Here is an 18,234-nt window from a genome sequence, read left to right on the forward strand (position 1 = left end):
AGCCCTGCCTGTCCACATGCCAAGGCTGCTGGGCGGCCTTGAGATAATCATTACTCTTACGCCTCAGTGTTATCATCTACAAGTGGGGTACCAAGTGGAGTAATACACTTTCTTTGTGGAACTATCGTGAGGGACTGCATAAGACATTGCAGTTGGGATCCTACTTAACTAAGCATGTGGGTCTGGAGAGACTGGCCTCGGTTTTCTCATCTGTAAAAGAGATCCAATATTGACAGAGCTCAATGAGGCAGGGGGAGATCTGGGCTCAGCATGGGGCCTGGCATGAGATACAAATATAATAAATTCAGCTACTATTTCTGTTGTGGCTGTTTTATGAATGCATCTAAAGTGCCCAGCACAAAGTGGATGCCAAGCTGATGGCAGCTTTAATTATTATTATTAATATCATCCAAAGATGTCTTCCTTTTTTTTTTTTTTTACAGTTATTTAAAAGTTAGGATTTGGTTCTTTGAAATTTGTTTTTAAAAGAAAGCAGATTTTTTTAAGTGTATAGGTTTGCTTTTTTGATTTCTCTTAAGAAGAAGATGAATTTCACACCTTTCCGAGTGTACACGATGCAAATGAAGATCTGAGACTCACCGAAGGCCGTTTGGAGCTAATTCTGGGTTGGTTTGACAACTACAACACTGAAGGGGAAGCATTGAGCCGACAGAGCGGGTCTTTCTTGGGTAATGTCCCAACCTCTCAAAATAGTCACTTTCCAGACTACCGTTGTTGTATTGGAATTCTAAAGAATTTTTTGTTCATTGATCCAACTGTGGCCCCTCCCCACCTTAGCACTCTTCATTCTTTCCTTGCTGTGTTCGGGGTGAAGTCCAGACCTTTGCCTGATAGCTGGGGCCCCCTGTGGGTGTGATCCCAACTGTCCCTCCCAGGCCTGCTTCCACCCTCCTTCCTCGGCCCTGGGCTTCTAAGCAATTCCCAAATACCTAGCAGGTGAATTTTTCCACCTCCGAGCCTTTTCTTGCATGGGGTGCGTGCTAGGAGGATGGACTTACCTTGTCTGCCTGGGAGTTCTACTCATCCCTGATACCTAGTTCTATGATTGTATCTCTCATCCACCGTTTCAGAGTCCTCCCTTAATCCTGGTCAGGGAAAGGGAACCTAGTGTTGTATCTTCCGTAGGACGTTGTGCATCCCCACTACAGATCCCAAACTGCTGGCTTGTGTCTATCACACACTAGAGGGCAGGAAAAGGGGCTGTGTCGGGACCTTTCTGTTCCCAGTTCTCAGCACTTATTAGAGCCAAGGAAAAGGACTGTGGAATAAAGGGATGGGTACACAGGGGTGCAAGATGATTTTACTTCAGTGGATCCTAACATCTAAAATGTCTTTTTAGCTTTGAAATGGTGGGCTTTACAAAGAAACATTTTAAAAATAGGAAGCCTTGGTCTTAATCATTTTTGAATACTTATTTCAGTGGCTACTCCAAAAAACATCACTTTGGGCTATATTTTCTCCTCTTTAAAAGAGTTGTTTGTAGCCAGAAGACACCTGTGAAATCTTTTGGAACAATATTCAGTAACACAAGGGCTAGGTATCTGACTCTGTAACCCTGCCTTTTATCCAGGGCTGTCAAACCCCAGGAGAAATCCATGCTGGGAGTTTTCTGGGGAGGTAGGAGCAGATGTGGGCTTCCTGTCTGAAGCTTCTCAGCTGGGACCTTTTGATGTGGGGGTGGGGGGTGGGAGTTGGTCAAGGAGCTCTAGATGGCCACTTAGTGTCTTTCCACCTCAAAACCATGATGACCTGTGAAGTTCTAAAATCATTTGCCTCCACGATTAGGAAGATTGGTCTCCAGGGTTCTAAGATTTTAAAAGAGCATTTCTAGGATTCTAAGGTCCCAGGAACCTATGGTTCCACGAGCTCACAATTCTAGTTGTCTGGGAGTCAGGTCCTTAGTTTTCTTTTTCTGAGATTTTTAAAAAATTTAAATTGTGGTAAAATATACATGACATTTATCATTTTAACTTCTTGTAAAATGTACATTTCAGTGGCATCAAGCACATTCACAGTGTAGTGCAACCATTACCACCCCCCGTCTCCAGAACTTTTTCATCTTGTAAAACCAAAGCTCCATACCTATTAAAGCATACATCCCTATATCCTCTCCCCCCACCTGTAGGCAACCATCATCTTACTTCCTGTCTCTATGAATTCAATTACTCTAAGGACCTCATGGAAGTAGAATCGTATAGTATTTGTTCTTTAGTGACTGGTTTATTTCACTGAGTGTATCTTCACGGTGCACACATGTTTGAAAACGAATGTCCTTTTTTAAGGCTGAGTAATATTCCATCATATAGATGTACCGCATTGTGTTTATCTGGTCTTCTGTTGCTGGATGCTTGAGTTGCTTCCACCTTTTAGCTGTTGTGAATAATGCTGCTGTGAACATGGGTGGACAAATTTCTCTTGGAGACCTTGCTTTCAGTTCTTTGGGGCATATACCCAGAAGTGGAACTGCTGGATTGTATGCCGGTTTTATGTTTAATTTTTCAAGGAGTTTTTCCATAGTGGCTATTTCATTTGACATTTCTACCAACAGCACACAAGGGTTCACATTTCTCCACATCCTTGCCAACACTCGTTGTTTTCTGGGTTTTTGATAACAGCCATTCTAATGGGTGTGAGATGGTATCTGGCCGTGTTTTGATTTGCATTTCTGTGATGATGAGTGATGTTTGAATATCTTATGTGCTCATTGGCTATTTGTATATCTTCCTTGGAGAAGTGTTTATTTAAGTCCTTCATTTACATTTTCCTTGTTGAATTGCAGAGTTTTAAAAATATGTTCTGGTATTAACCCCATATCAGAAATTTAATTTGCAAATATTTCCCCCCTTTTTGTGGGTTGCCTTTTTACTCCATTGATGGTGTCCTTTGATACACAGAAGATTTTAATTTAGAAGTATTTTTTTCTCTTGTTGCCTGCACTTTTGGTATTATATTCGAGAAATTAATTGCCAAATCTAATGTCGTGAAGCTTTGCCCCTATGTTTTAAGAATTTTGTAGTTTTAGCTCTTACTTTTAGGTCTTTGTTCCATTTTGAGTTAATTTTTGTATGTGGTGTATGGTAAGTGTTCAACTTCATTCTTCTGCATGCAGATAGTCAGTTTTCCCAGATCTGCATGTTAAGAATATTATCCTTTCCCCCATTGAATGGTCTTGGCACCTTTGTTAAAAATCATTTGATTATATAATTTTGGCTCAGGTCATGATCTCAGGGTTGTGAGATCAAGCCCTATGTCAGGCTCCATGCTGGGTGTGGAGCCTGCTTTAAGGTTTTTTTATCCCTCTCCCTCTGCCCCTCCCCCTCTTCTCCCTCTCTTTGGCCATAAATGTGAAGATTTATTTTGGGGCTCTCTCTTCCCTTCCATTGATCAGCATCTGTATCTAGGCCAGTACCATACTGGTTAATTATCATAGCTTTTTTGTTAGTCTTGAAATCAGAAAGTGTTTGACCTCCAACTTTGTGTTTCTTTTTCAAGATTATTTTGGCTATTTGGTGCCCCTTTAGATTCCATATGAATTTTGGCATGGGTTTTCTATTTCTGCAAGAAACATCGTTGGGATTTTGTTAGGGATTGCATTGTATCTGGAGATTGCTTTGGGTAGTATTGATATCTTAACAATATGAGCCCTTCCAATCCATGAACATGGGATGTCTTTTCATTTATCAGTGTCTTCTTTAATCTCTTTCAGCAAATGTTTTGTAGTTTTCAACATACAGATTTTTTGCCTCTTTGGTTAAGCTTATTCCCAAGTATTCTGTTCTCTTTGATGCTATTGCAAATGGCATTATTTTTAGATTGATTTTAGTGTATGGAAACACAACTGAGTGTTTTGCATATTGTTTTTGTATCCTGCTCCTTTGCTGAATTCATTTGATTTGTTCTAAGATCTATACTGTTTTTCAAATGGTCTTTAAAAGCTGTTTATAAGTGCCACAAGATCTTCTCAAAAGTATTATGTCATTTAAAATAAAATCATTTGGAACTCCTCATAACAGGAGAGATCTGGAAAGGACATAAATATATGGCAACAGTTTTTTATTTTTGGAGGAATGTTTAGTAGAAAAACCTCTGACACATGTCATAAGTGTTGGTTGTGACAGAGAGCGGGAAGTCATGGGCTTTAGCTCAGAGAGGTCTGAGTTCAGATTCCCACTTCCCTGCTTATCAGTTGTGTAGTTATATAACCTCACTGAGCCCCAGTGTTTATATCTTTCAAACATGCTGCCCATTTTGCAAGACTGTTATTTTGAGAGTTAGAAATAGGGCACGAGGGAGCCTGTCTCAGGGTCTCAGCAGGGGACACCTGTGATATCATTAATGTCTACCTGACCAGCCCAGGTGAAGACCTGCTTGGCCAGATTTGAACCTGGATGCCCGAGTAATCCCAGCACGTAAATGCTCAGAATATCAGAGGTACCAACCAGTTAAAGTTTTCTGCCTTTTTTGTCTTTCAGTTGGTCTTAGGTGTGCCTTGGTTTGATTTGGGTCTAGGTTTTGAACAACAGGCAGAGCAAGTGAGAGGTCAGGCTACCCCTGGAGAGAATTAAGAAGTGGGCAAGGAGACCCTGGCCTCCTGTTGCTTTCTTATTTAAGTTTTATTTGCATTAAAGTAATATGTATACATAGTCATAAGGTGATAAGAGGCTTATGATGAAACCAGCAGTCCTCTCCTCAGCCCCCTCCTCAGTCCCGATTCCCATTCCCCAGGTAATCCTGATAGCTTTTGTTACCAGGGTGTCTCTAAGTAACAACCTTATATGACTATCTTTTATTTTCCAATTTTAGATGTTATTCCTAATTTCTTACAATTAAAAATGTAGATTTAGAGGGGCGCCTGGGTGGCTCAGTGGGTTAAAGCCTCTGCCTTCGGCTCAGGTCATGATCCCAGGGTCCTGGGATAGAGCCCTGCATTGGGCTCTCTGCTTAGCGGGGAGCCTGCTTCCCCCTCTCTCTCTGCCTGCCTCTCTGCCTACTTGTGATCTCTGCCTGTCAAATAAATAAATAAAATCTTTAAAAAAATGTAGATTTAGAGACACAGACTCTCCACCCATCTACACATATCTCTTCTCCTGTCTTTAATATTGTTCTAAAACAGTTTTAGGTTAAATATTTGTTGCGCAACTTGTGGTGTTTCCTAAAGTAGTCAATTTTTTTGTGTGTTTGCTTGTTTTCTGTGTACCCATCATGGTTCATTCCTGTGTCCTGCAGAGGTTTTTGTGTTTTATTTTTTAAAGGAATTTATTTATTTATTAGAGAGAGAGAGAATATGAGTGGAGGGGAGGGGCAGAGGGAGAGGGAGAAGCAGGCTTTCTGTTGAGCAGAGAGGCTGATGTGAGCTTGATCCCAAGACCCCGAGATTATGACCTGAGCCGAAGGCAGCTGCTTAACCATTGAACCACCCAGGCACGCCCCCCCCCCCCCCCCCCCCCGCCCCGCTGCCCCACCACAGTGTGATGAGCTGTGCTAAGCCATCTTCTGGTTCCTTTTTCTCATTTTCCCTTGAGCCTCTGACCCCAGGTGGTCTGGACTGTTGATCCTGCATACAGCCATCATCCTGGAGTCCCTGCCTGTTTTCCATCCTGGAGCCCCAGGTTCTTGCATCCCGTGGCTTCCTTGTTTTTGTGTTTACTCCCTCATTTTGGTGGAACACACCCTCCAGTAGTCTTCTGAGAAAGAATGCAGTAAATAAGGTAGGCAAAGTAGGCAAAGTTGCATGTCAGAAAATGTCCTTACTCTGTCCTCAATCTTGAGTGATCATTTGCCTAGCTATAGAATTCCAGGGCCGCACCCCATTTTCCCTCAGGATTTGGAAGGCACTGCTCCAAAAACGTTCTCATCGCTTTGGGTGTAGCCAGGGAGAACCGCACTCCTGTTTGCATACCTCACCCTTAGTGTCTGAGCTCTCTTGTTTCTGGGCAGTGTGCCTTGGGTGTGAGTCTTTTTTCATTCATCTTTCTGGGCACTTGGGCAACCTTTTTAATGGTGCAAACTTTGCTTTTTTTTTTTTTTAATTTTAAATTTTAAAATTTTATTTATTTATTTGTTTGACAGAGAGAGAGAGATCACAAGTAGGCAGAGAGGCAGGCAGAGAGAGAGGAGGAAGCAGGCTCCCTGCTGGGGCTCGATCCCAGGATCCCGAGATCATGACCCGAGCTGAAGGCAGAGGCTCAACCCACTGAGCCACCCAGGTGCCCCCAAACTTTGCTTTTTAATCCTGGAACATTTTCTCATATTCTTATATTTTTTAAAGTTTCCCTCTTCTCTTTTATCTGTGACATCTCCTTCTACAACCCGTACAACTGATTTTTGTATCTTTTCTCGCCTGACACTCTTGTCATTGTCTTTTTGTTTCAGTCTCTGAGAGATTTTCTTAACTTTATCTTCCCACTCTTTAACCAAACTTTTAAAATGCTGCTACGATTGTATTTCTTTTGTGAAGAGCACCCTGCTAGAATTTCATGGGTGCAGTCTCTTCTATTATCTCACTGAGGGTGTTAATTATGTATTAAGTTATTTCTCCCGCATCAGTACCATTTTCTCCAATTTCCTTTCTTCTGCTTGTTTTGGTCTCCGAGTCCATGATCAGCCTGGAGGTTTCCCTCCCAGCTCCAAGGATCCTATGTGTTTGTGCATGTGTGTGTGTGTGGGGCAGCTTGCCATGATGGGGACCTGGCCGTCTCCTTGGCAGAAACCCCTATATCTGTGTCTGTAGGTTTCCCTCCTGGCCCTGTCTTTCCTCCCAGGGAGGGGTTCCCTGTTTGCAGGCCTGGCTCCCAGGATTTGCAAGCTGAGTGAGGAAGGGACCTGGGGTCTCCAAAGTCACCATGTTTATGCTTTCACTGTATCTTCCTCTGGTTCAGCCCCCACCTTGCCGCCCATCCTCCCTCCGGCCTGATGGTCCCTAAATAGGGTTCTTCGGAGCTGATATTTTCTCTTAAAATGAAACCCCCTTCTTCTGTGGAGACTAGCGGGAAAGGGCCTGGTTCCCTGAGTGGGTGTGATGGGGAAAGGGTCCAGACCCACCTGCTCCTACAGGTTCTAAGTCAACCACACACCTGGGTCTGAGCCCCCTGGGGCCTCTGGACTCAGCTGTTTTGGCTTCCTGTGACACCCCCTCCCGCAACCCTTCCCTTCTCCTCCCCCAACCCTCTCCCAAGGCTTTGGTTTCAGTTTTTTCTGCTCAGTGCAGCCAGTCCACTCATCCATCCCTCCAACTCCCAAACCTTTGTCCTTGGAGGGTCATGCCTTTTTGATTGCTTTACTGTTGATGTCCTGGGATGTCAGCAACAAATAGAGGGACGTGGGCTTTCAGATGCCATTTCAGTGAAAGTGCCCTTTTGGCCCCACTGTCTTACCCTATGACACTGCTGGTGGGGAGCTCCCACCCCAGCATTACTCACACACATGCCTGGAAGGTCTCAGAGAGCTGAAAGGGCTCTCAGAAGGTCAAGACCTGTGCATTCGCTCCTCGTGGAACACGGAGTAACACGACGCACAGCTTCTGGAGGCCGCCACCTGACGGGCTGGTCGCATCTTAATGGTCATCGGTCCCATTCATGACAATTAGCTTCACCTTCCAGAACATCCTTCGAGAACTGGGTGGGTGACCTTCAGTGGGTCATTGACCCCTCTGACCCTCATCATCTGTCCTGCTGGGTGATAATACCTCATGGATTCAGTGAATGTGTGTGATGCCCCAGGGCTGGGCATGAAAGAGGAATTGGGCAGGTCCCAGGAGGGTGCCCAGGCCGGTGGGGGAAGCAAGAGCACTGGCTGGGCAGACTGGGAGCCCTGATCTGGTTGGGGAGGGATAGTGTTTGTAGCGGGCGTCTTGGAGGAGGTCGCCCTTGGGCTGACTGTGTAGGGCGAGTGGAACTGGAGTGGCCTTAGAAAGAAGGGCAGGGAGGAGTCTCAGGTGGATGGAAGAGCAGGAGAAAAAGACAGGAGGCCTCCAGCGGCTGAGGCAGCCTGGACAGGGCAGGGCAGGGCAGGGATGGGCGTGTTGTGCAAGACGAGGTCAGAGCACCAACAGGGCCTGGCCCAGAGGGGGCGCCATAACCCCAAGCGCTGAACGTGACCAGCCTGGCCCCTACCTGAGGCTCCAGGTCTTTCCCTAACACCTTTGCACATGCGTGTCCTTCCAGGCTGTGGCTTCCTGGGAGGTTCCAGTGAAATCTTTCTGGCGGCATCTGGCCTTCTTTTCAGAAGGAGGGTTGCAGAGACGTTTTGCTTGTCCCTTTGAGCCCGAAGTCACTCTGCAGTGGTAGTTGGCCCAGGCATTTAAAGATGATTAGGACTGAATGTTCCTGTTTTTAAAACATTTCCCAGGAAAAACAAATGTTTGAAAGTTAAACATTTTGGCTATTAGGATGGAGCAGAAGAAAAATTGCATTTGCCTTTTAAATATGGGCACCAGCGCTGAGTCGGGAATCCAGAACCCTCCCGTGCCGGACCACGGGCCAGGCGGGGATGGTGGCAGGCCCTGCCTGCAGGTCGGTGTGTGGTCCACTGTCCCAGGACGGGTCCTTCCCACCCTGGGTGTCTGCACATCCAGCTTTGGGCAGGTTGACCTGCCAGCAGACCCCAGGCGGTGACCTGACCTCCCTAGCCCTCTGTCCTCATCTTCATCTTCCCAGCTAACGTTTCTGGACTGGATCAGCTCTCATCCAGGTTGAATCCATATGCCTGTAACTTTCCATATTCTGATGCTCTGACATCTTGGGGCCTTGCTGAGCCTGGAGGCACGGCCTCTTCCAGGGTTAACCAGTTCTAGAGAGAGTAAAAGGACCCACCTCTGACAATGCCTTTTGTATACAAACCAACCCACCCAGAGCCTCCGCCTCCACCCCACTCCTGTATATGCTCTCTGGCTCTCAGCTCCTACCTGGGCTCCCAGTCACCCCAGGCACCCAGGCACCCAACAGGTGGTGGCAGCCCCTGGGTCCCCGAATCTGCCAGAATTGTCTAACCTAGCCAGTCCTAAACTCACTTACCCAGCCTCCCTGTCTTGTCCCTTGGAAACCACAACAAGGCTCTGGTCCAGGTTTCTTCTTCACTCCCTCTGCTTCCTGACCCACTCTGGCTTCCCCATGCGGCCAGTAGGGCCCTGGATGCTGCCTGTGTCTAGGGATCTGGAAGTATAAACTCCCTGATTCGTGACAGTCATTTCCACAGTCTGTGCATCGTACTTATACCTGAATTAAACAAATCCTGGGGTAAGCACAGCACAGGTGCTTTGTAATCTTCCTAGTGTGCTCCTTGCAAGAACCCTAAATCTTTCTTACAGACAAAGTCACTGAAGCTCAGAGAAGTGAGTTTTCACCCCAGGCCAATCAGCCAGTAGGTGGAAATAGGATTCAGGCTTTTGGGGCTCCATGGTGAGCCCCTCAATGGCTAGACTTCCTCTTACCTGGGGAGCTTTGGGAATCTAGAAACATTGACTGTAAAATGTAAATTGCCTATGACACCGCCTTGCACCAGGAAACGCTCACATCAGGACAACAGAAAACAAATTTTGCAGGCACAGCCGCTGTGCGTGTTCCCGTCCCCGGGCTCCAGCCACTGGCCCAGGCACGCGTCTTCAGACCTCTCCTGCCTGTTGTGGCTTCACGCAGAACTCCGCATCCCCGGCGCTGCCAGCCCCTGTCCTGTGTTTGTGCTTGGCTCTGCGAGTCCATCCCAAGCACTAATGCGCCCGCGCTGCGTCGAGACCCACCGGGGCCTCAAAGCAGAGTCGTGGGGCTTGCTCCATCCCGGTGTGATTCTAGACCGCGCGCCATACCCAGAAGCCTGGTAATGTGAGTCTCCCAGACACGGGCAAGTGTTTAAACACAGAACTGTCAAAGATGTACTAAAAATGCAATCAGAGATCGTTACGCCATCTCTTTATTCCATCCCCCTCTGCTGTGTTCTGTGAGATGGGAATGGGCGGGAAAAGCCATAAGTGGGCATTTTCCTGAGTGTCGCTGCATTTAGAGAACACTAAAACTCTGCTGGGCTCCCGCGCCGCTCCGGGAATGGCATAGATTATAGAGAAGCTGCACAGACCTTGTTGAATTTAACAGATTATGCAGTTTGGAGGCAGCACTTTCTGTTCGATGGGACGGCAACGCGTGAGCAAAAAAGAACTATAGCCCTTCGGAAGGAGATTAATCTTGGAAGCACAAGTAGCAGAGGTTTGTATTTGTGTCCCTCTGTGAGCCCCGAACGCCGTGCACACTTGCCTTGTGGCATCCGTATGTGGATGCGTATCTATTAGGATATATACGGCAAGTGGAAAGTTCAACCGCTACGGTCATCCTCTACTGCCCAGCTCACTTTTACCACCAACAAATCCATGGCTAGCAAATGCCAGGAACTCAGATAATCTGGTCGAGAAGAAAGGAAGCGTTTAGGGAGAGGGTCTGAGCATTGCAGAATACACAGGTAGGACAACACCTAGCATTCTGGAAAGCAGGGCTGGTTTTCTTGAGGTCTTGGGGCTTCTCAAGGATCAGGTTGGGAGATCAGCCACCCTGCCCAGGACCTAACCTGTCATGCCCATGCTTAGCTCCTCCTACCTGTCCTCATCATTTCCAGTCCACAGCACATCAGGCATGTCCCGGGAGAGGCTGGTGTGGCTGCTGTCCAGCACTCCCGAGGTGGGAAAGCAGGGGTTCACGTCCCGGCTCTCCACTCTCTCGCTGTGTGACCTCAGGCAGTTCCGTCCCCTCTCTGATCTCCAGTTTTCCCCTTCGTTTGCTCTGTGGTGTGGCTGGAACCCCTGTGTGCCACTTCTGGGACTGAACTCATGACTGAGTCTTATTCATCAAAGTGTCCCTGATGGTGTCTCTCTAAGGTCTGGAACAGGGGGTGGGGGGTGGTATTACAATGGGGCCCAGCCTCCAGGAAGAAAGCGAGTTTCTGGTTTGATGGGATTTTTGGGTAGGCTGACTGGATTTTTTGCTTCTGAGGGGCCGACAAGGGGAGGTGGGTAAGAAAAAACACGGGGACCCATCTGTCCCCTCTCTCAGCTTCACCTGCTGCAGAAAAGTCCCTCTCCCGGTGTTCAGGCCTTTCAGGCACTTTGTCAGGCAGGTGCTTCCCTCACGTACTGGGCGGCTCCCCTGCAGGCCAGCCCGCTTCCCTGCCGCTGGAAAGGACAAAGGGAACAGCATTAATTTCCTCTGTGTGCTGAAGACTTTGCGTTCATCTCATCTTTTTACCCACAAAGCCCCTACCAGTTACCCAGTCACCAAGGTCCAGAAACTCTCCCCAGCTTCACGGCCCAGACAGAGGCAGGGGAAGGCAGAAGCCAAGCAAGAAAGCCTGTGCTGGTTGCTCAGGGGGCATTTTATCCACAGTCAAGCTGGTAAGAGCTGCAGGATCATGGGAGCACCTGGAAGCTAAGGCAGCCTTAGGCTGTAACAACAGAGGTAGCAGTCCTAGAATAGAGGAGGGGACTTCTCGACACCACTCCAGGATGGTCAGTCCATTCCAGAGCTTTAGTTCCAGCTCTCTGACTCCCACTTGGGAGAGAGCAGGTCTGATCAGAGAAGATTCAAAGATGGATATTCAGGGTTGGGGGGCGGGGAGGGACATGGGTCTGCAAACATGCCCTGCTGGGACAGTTGGAGAAATGGTTTGGAGGAAAGGTGAGGGGACCCAGGAGTTGGAGGTCGGTTGGTGTAAAGAAGATAGGCAGAGTTATCCCAGGATGGATGGATGGATTAATAAATGTATTCACCCATCTCTCCCCATCCATCCATTCATCCGTAGTCTGTCCATCTCTGTCCATCCATCCTCCAACCCGCCACCCACCCGCACACTCACTAGGAGGCAGTGGGCACGATGGTTTGGGGTGCCAGTTCTGGGTGAGTTTGATGAGGCCAAACCCCAAGGTCTACCAAGTGCCCAGTGCCGTCTGTGGTTACCAGTCCCCTCATTAGTGATTTAGGTAAACTTGGGTAACCTCTCTGAGCCTTGCTTTTCCCAGATGGAAAATGGGGATAGTTCTACTTTGGTGCCTGTGATGGTTATACACAGCTGGTGAGTTGCCAGGTCCAAGTGACCATCCAGAGAGGTATGTCTGTGGTTGGACGTCCAGCTCAGAGGGGCGCGGTGCCGGACCATTGATGTGTTTGCCAATGGACGTGCCCCCTGCCTCCGAGCCACATGGCACCTGCTTCTCAGGGAGAGCCCAGACAGTATTTGAGGGTATCAGGCATCAGGTTGTTGCTCCCGTCCACACCTGGCTTTGTGTACAGGAGCCTTGAACTCCATCCACTCCTCCCTGGGAGGGAAGAAGCCTCAGTTCCCTCCTCTGCGGAGGTGGGAGGAACAGGGCAGAGCTGGCAGCTTCGTGCTCACTCCCCGGTCCCCGGTAGTCGGGAGCTGCAGAAATAAATGGAACCGTACAGTTGGAGTCATTTGTTAATTAGCTTAAGTAACACCCCCAGTCAGAGACAGGACGTAAATACATTAATGTGGCTCCCTCTGCCAGGGCGGGGCCCAGACTGGGACGAATGGGTGACATGAAGTCGAAACGCAGAGTCAGAGCTGGAAGGCGGTGAGCAGAGGCCACCCCTCGTCCCCCGATTGCAGTGTGGGAAGGGGCTCAGCGAGGGCTCCCAGCTGACTCCGTGGCTTGGAGGCCTTAAAGGAGTCAGAGTCGCTGACCCAGAGATGCAGGATCAGCTGGACCAATGTCCAGCAGGCCCCGCCCCTGCTCACCTGCTGTGGGACCTGGGCAGGTTCCTGGCCTGAGAGCCTCATGTCTCCAGCTACAGAGCCTATCTTGGAGAGTTCCATGGGGACTGGAGGGGCCGGCCTTTATCCAGGGTGGCTGGCCGGATGATGGAGATGGCAGTCTTCTCTGGGGTGTCCTCCACGACCCTTCCCCAGATGCTCAGGCCCCCGCAAAACTCCTCCCTCCCCTCTAGCAGCTGGAGCAGGGCCGCTGAGGCCTTCTCTCTCCATGTCACCCTGTGATGCTGTTGGTGGCTTCGTTTGCCAGATTTCTCCTGGGACCTGCCAGGAATGGGACGAGTAAAGCACACATGTCTCGTCCTGTACCCTGCAGCTCTCTGGCTCGGCTTGGGGAACAGGAAGGTGCTCAGCACCTCTGGGCTGGGCCCAGCAGGGTGGGCATATTGGAAAGGCAGAGGGCCTGGAGAGCCCAGACTGGCAGCACCAAGGGGTGGGAGCCTGCCAGGAGTGGGCGGTTCCTCAAAATGAGTGACGTGGGTTGGGTGTGGGTCCTAGGGACAGGTGGGGAGTGGGGCAAACAGATACAGCTTTCTGTCCGAGGGAGGCACAGATACTCAGCCCTTGTCTGGGCCAGGAGCATGAAATTTTAAAATTGATTGATCAATTTTTAGAAAACAAAGAATGGCATTTTTGGGGAGGACTTTTTGGATTTTTTACATCGGCAACCAGATAGAAAAGTTACGCCAAACAAAATGTGCCTGTGGGTAGGTCTGGTCTGCAAGCGGTGGCCCAGAGAAGCTGACACTGTGGATACCAAGGGCTGTGCGTCTCTGTTCAGTGTCTTCCGAAACCCCAGAGTGGTTTGCCTGCTTTATAGTGGGGAAACTGAGGCAACCAGCTGGTAGTGGCCGAGCTGGGCCTGGGGCCCTGGCCATAGAGCTAGTCATTGTCTCAGTGCTCCTAGAATTGATAAATGCCAAGGAGGAGAAAACCCTCTTTTCTCAAACCTGTGAAGGATTCTGGGGTGCCTGGAGGGGCATCATGGGCAAGATTATGGTTTTCTGCCAGTTTTTCAGAAAACTTCTGTCTTGCTCCCTTCCCCACTCCGGGGCTGGGCTGAGACTCAGATGGCCCTCGGGCAGCCGTTTGCCATGGCCGAAGAGCTCAAGACCAGACAGGATGTGTAGGTCCTGGTTTCAGGGGTGGGGCCAGGGCTGGAAGAGAGAAGGTTCCAACTACATCTGGACTCTTCTGTTCCCTTGTAATTTGAATACAATAGTTGTAGTTACGGGGCCCAAAACATTGTTGTGTTATTGTTTATCATTCTCACGATTTATTGTTTGGCCCAAAGGCTCGCCCTGCCTCTTCCCGGAGCCCACGGGGCTGGGAAAAGCACACTTCTTCCTGGAACGCCTGTTGGGAGCCAAGTCTGACTGCATGTCTGTCCCATCCGATCTGATATTGTGAGCATCAGGACTCAGTAAGGCACATGGTCCTTAGAAGTTGGGGCATTTCTGGAATTGGGTTCTTGACAGAACATTCACGGGGCAGAAGATCCAGAGTTTCAGGTCACAGGCCAGGGCGGGAAGGCCCGGCTATTCCTGGACTGTGCTCCCCTGGGAAGCCGGTCACAAGGCAGGGGCTCCGTGAAGTCTGAGGGGCCAGAAAGGCCCGTAGCCCCCAGGAAGGGGCATTTCCCGGGCACACCCACCTTGATCAGAGGGGAAACTGAGGCTCAGAAAGGTTATGCGACTTGCTTATTTGAGACGTGACGGTGTGGGAGAACGGCCTGGGCTCTGCACCGAGCCAGCCTGGACGGACCTGCTGCTGGTTCAGCCTGTGGTCTGCGTAGACAGCTTTGTTCGGGTTGCACTTGGCTTGGACAGTCAGGTTGGGCCCTTGCCCAAGTGGGGGTTCTCCAGAGGCTTCACACAGGCTCTGTGAGGAACTTGTGCCTCCTGCTGGAGCGTGGAGCCTCCTGAGTCAGGCTCCCTGCGTGGTCCGTGGCCTGGGACAGTGAGGCTGGGGACCAGGCCTGGAGGCCTGGGGCAGGGTCTCCTTTCAGGGGAAAAGTGGCCTAGACAAAGGAGCCACTGGAGATGGTCAAGTCCTGAAGGTGAGGCCAGGGGCCCGGAGGCAGCGGTGCAGGTTCCTCCTGCTGGCCTGGGTCTGGTGGCCTGTCACTTAGCTGCCACCAGAACAGGAAGGCTGCAGGGAGGAGGAAGGGCCCGGTTGCTGTCACCTCTGATCCGAGGGCACTGATGGGGTAGCGAGCAGCTGGGGCTGCTCCCCCGGGGGATTCCGGAGGCTCTCGCCCGCCACCCTCCCCTGGCTGGGGGGTGGCTCTCAGCCAGCCAACGGCGGGGCACCGCGTGTCTCTGTCCACCCCTGCAGGCAGCCTGCCGTACGAGTACAAGATCGTGATTGCCGGCAACCACGAGCTGACGTTCGACCAGGAATTCATGGCTGACCTCATCAAGCAGGACTTTTACTACTTCCCGTCCGTGTCGAAGCTGAAGCCGGAGAACTACGAGAACGTGCAGTCCCTGCTGACCAACTGTGTCTACCTGCAGGACTCCGAGGTCACGGTGCGGGGCTTCCGCATCTACGGCTCGCCGTGGTGAGTGCGCCCTGAGCGCCTTCCCGACCTCGGCTGGGGGGCTGGGGGGGCGGGGACTGAAGGCACAGAGGGAAGTGGGACTGGGAGAAGCACCGAGGAGTTCTAGACCCCAGTCCTCCTTGCACCCCGGTGTGGCCCCCGACCAGTCATGGCTGCTCTCTGAGCCTTGGTTTCCGCATAAATAGCTGGTAAGTCGTCCTATCACCTGTGTCCTCTGTGCTGTTTGTCTCACACACAGGTGGCTACTGTTATCATCCCCAGTTTCCAGGTGAGGAGGCACAGAGAGTGTGGATCTTGCCAAATGTCACACAGCCAGGAAGGGGCAAAGCTGGGATTAAACCCAGGCACTCGGGGTCCAGAACGCCTTCTTTCAACCATAATTCTGTATGCTAGGACTCTCCCCATTGCCCATGTCCCCTGGCATACACCAAACGTGCCTGGGTGAGGGGTGACGAGTGATTAGCCAGGCTGAGGAACAGCTGTTGGGATTTTCATGGAAGGCCGAAACCTGGTTTTTCTGTGTCAGGGATGAGAGTTGCTTCACTCACGAGTACACATCAAGCTCTTACTCTCTGTTGGGCACACAGAATCATCAGGCCTCATCCCTGGCTCAGTGGGGGTCATGGTGAGAACGAGTCATGACTCTTCTGTGTGATGGTCCACGTGTCCTTCAGAGCCCTGGTGATGGTGATAGTGATGGGGTGATGGTTGTGATGGCTATTGTAGCGGTGATGGTGGTGATGATGGTGATGGTGGTGATGATGATGGTGGTGATATTGGTGATAAGTAATTAAAATGATGGTGATGACTGTGCTCACTTCAGCAGCACATATACTAAGAAGATGGTGATGATGGTGATAGTGATGGGGTGATGGGTGTGATGGCCATTGTAGTGGTGATGATGGTGATAATGATGGTGATGGCCATTGTAGTGGTGATGGTGGTAGTGATAATGGTGAGGATGGTGAAAGTGATGACGTGATGATGGTGGTGATGGTGATGGTGATGATGTTGATGATGGTGGTGATGGTGGTGATGGTGATGGTGGTGATAATTAAGATGATGGTGATGACTGTGCTCACTTCAGCAGCACATATACTAAGAAGATGATGATGACGGTGATGGTGATGATGGTGACCTTGATGGTGGTGGTTGTGATGGTGATGGTGGTGGGCAGGAAATCATTCCTGGGCAAATTCAGTAAGCCAGTCCCTGGGCTAAAGTCTCCGTAAGCATTGTTTCTATTTCTTACTCAGCCCTGAGCAGACTGATTTAGTGTCCTCATTCTGTAGATGGACAGACCAAGTGGCCCTTAGAGGGCTTAGAGCTGGCAATAGCCACAGAGTGCCAAGTGCTGGCAGGGTGAGGAGGGGACCAAGGAGGCTCCTTGGAGGAGGTGAGGTGACCTGAGCAGTGAGGGAGGAGAAGGGCATTCATAGCTACGGAGAAGTCATGGCCTGAAGCTGCACCATCAGAAGTACACGCAGGGAGGCTGAGGGTTGATTTGGGGGCACATGGGGACTGTATGGGTGCAGGGACTTTGGGCAGAGCTGTTACCAACACAGTGTGTCTGGGAAACTCCTGGGCTGTCTGGTGGATGCCATGTGGTGACAACTGGTGCCCAGAGGCTGCTGGCAGGTTTAGGACCTGGTTCCACCTTGCCAAGGCATCCTCATGAGGTGGAGGGAAGATGTGGGCTATCCCACGGTCCCTGAACCAGGGGAGGAGCCTGCTGCCATCTCTTTGCTCCTCATCGTGTCTGGGGTCTTGTTGATCTCCCTGGGGTCCTGATGATCAAGGACCACGGGGCACTTGAGGACACGCTGAGCTCGGTGCCAAGGATGGGAGCAGAGAGGAGGCGGTGGAAGCTGCCTGGCAGGCTGCTACAGCCCAGACATGGAGAAGGAGTCTGGCTGAACGTGCTGGAAGGACTAGAGTGTGAGGAATAAGAGGGAAGTCAGGAGAAGAGAGGCCTTCAGGTACCAGACCAGGCAGCCTGGACGGCATCTCCTTGCCCCGTGTTTTGAACACGCCCTTGTCCCTGCACGTCCACACACATACATAACACTTTAGAAAAATATTCTATTCTGTAGGAGTTAATAGTGTGCCTTGGGAACCAAACAGTATCGGCTCAAATCTTGGCCTCATCTTTTATGGGCTGTGTGACCCTGGGCAAGTCACTTAACCTCTCTGTGTCCCAATTTCCTTCCCTGCAAAATGAGAGTGAGAGTGTATGTCCTGCAGACGGTGGTCGTGAAGGCGGCAGGAGGGGTTAGCTGGGCCTGGTGCCTGCACTCACAAACTCTCCATGAACGGATCCCCACTGCTGTTATATGCTGCAGGGGCCAGCCTTCCAACTGGGCCTTCCAGAACCCAGAATGTGGCCTGGAGGACAAGCAAGGGATGGGGACTGGCAGATGTCACTCAGTGTCCATCCCCTTCCCCCACAGCGGCTGTGTGCACCCCTATGGCTGGGGGCTGAATAAGCCCTTTGACAGCCTGCTCTTAGGCTCATGGGTGTGTCGAGGGCCAGGGAGTTGGACCAGCCCCGTGGCCCCCTCTGCCAGCTAGATGCCAAGGTCAGGTGCTCTGAGGCCTGAGTGAAGTCCAGCTGCTCTGTGCTCAGGCCATCAGTGGTTCCTGCCTTCAGCTTTTGTGGTTCCCAGCCTGGATAGTTCTAGACCCTTTAGTTCCAGACTTTCCTGGGGACTTCCTATTTTGTTCTTGTCCCCTTTCTTGTCATCCTGGCTGAGGGCACACTCACTGCCTGATGCCATGTGAAGCTCAGTACTGAGTATAGGAGTGGGAGAGGCTCAGGCCAGAGAAGGGACCCCAGGAGGCCCTGGTGAGATCCAGGAGGGCTCCCTGTAGGAAGGGGGATTTGAACT

The 18,234-nt window shown here is 50.4% G+C and overlaps 1 protein-coding gene across 3 annotated transcripts in view; it reads left to right on the plus strand.

Moving 5' to 3' along the window:
- Positions 1-18,234, plus strand: part of MPPED1 (metallophosphoesterase domain containing 1) — a 75,200-nt gene that overhangs the window by 35,077 nt on the left and 21,889 nt on the right. For all 3 annotated transcript variants that reach the window (XM_047743374.1, XM_047743375.1, XM_047743376.1), the window contains exon 4: positions 15,121-15,346. In XM_047743374.1, coding sequence (XP_047599330.1) covers positions 15,121-15,346 — 226 coding nt within the window. The remainder of the gene's footprint in view (positions 1-15,120; positions 15,347-18,234) is intronic.

Source organism: Lutra lutra, chromosome 8, assembly GCF_902655055.1.
Source record: "Lutra lutra chromosome 8, mLutLut1.2, whole genome shotgun sequence".
NCBI classification, from domain to species: Eukaryota; Metazoa; Chordata; class Mammalia; order Carnivora; family Mustelidae; genus Lutra; species Lutra lutra.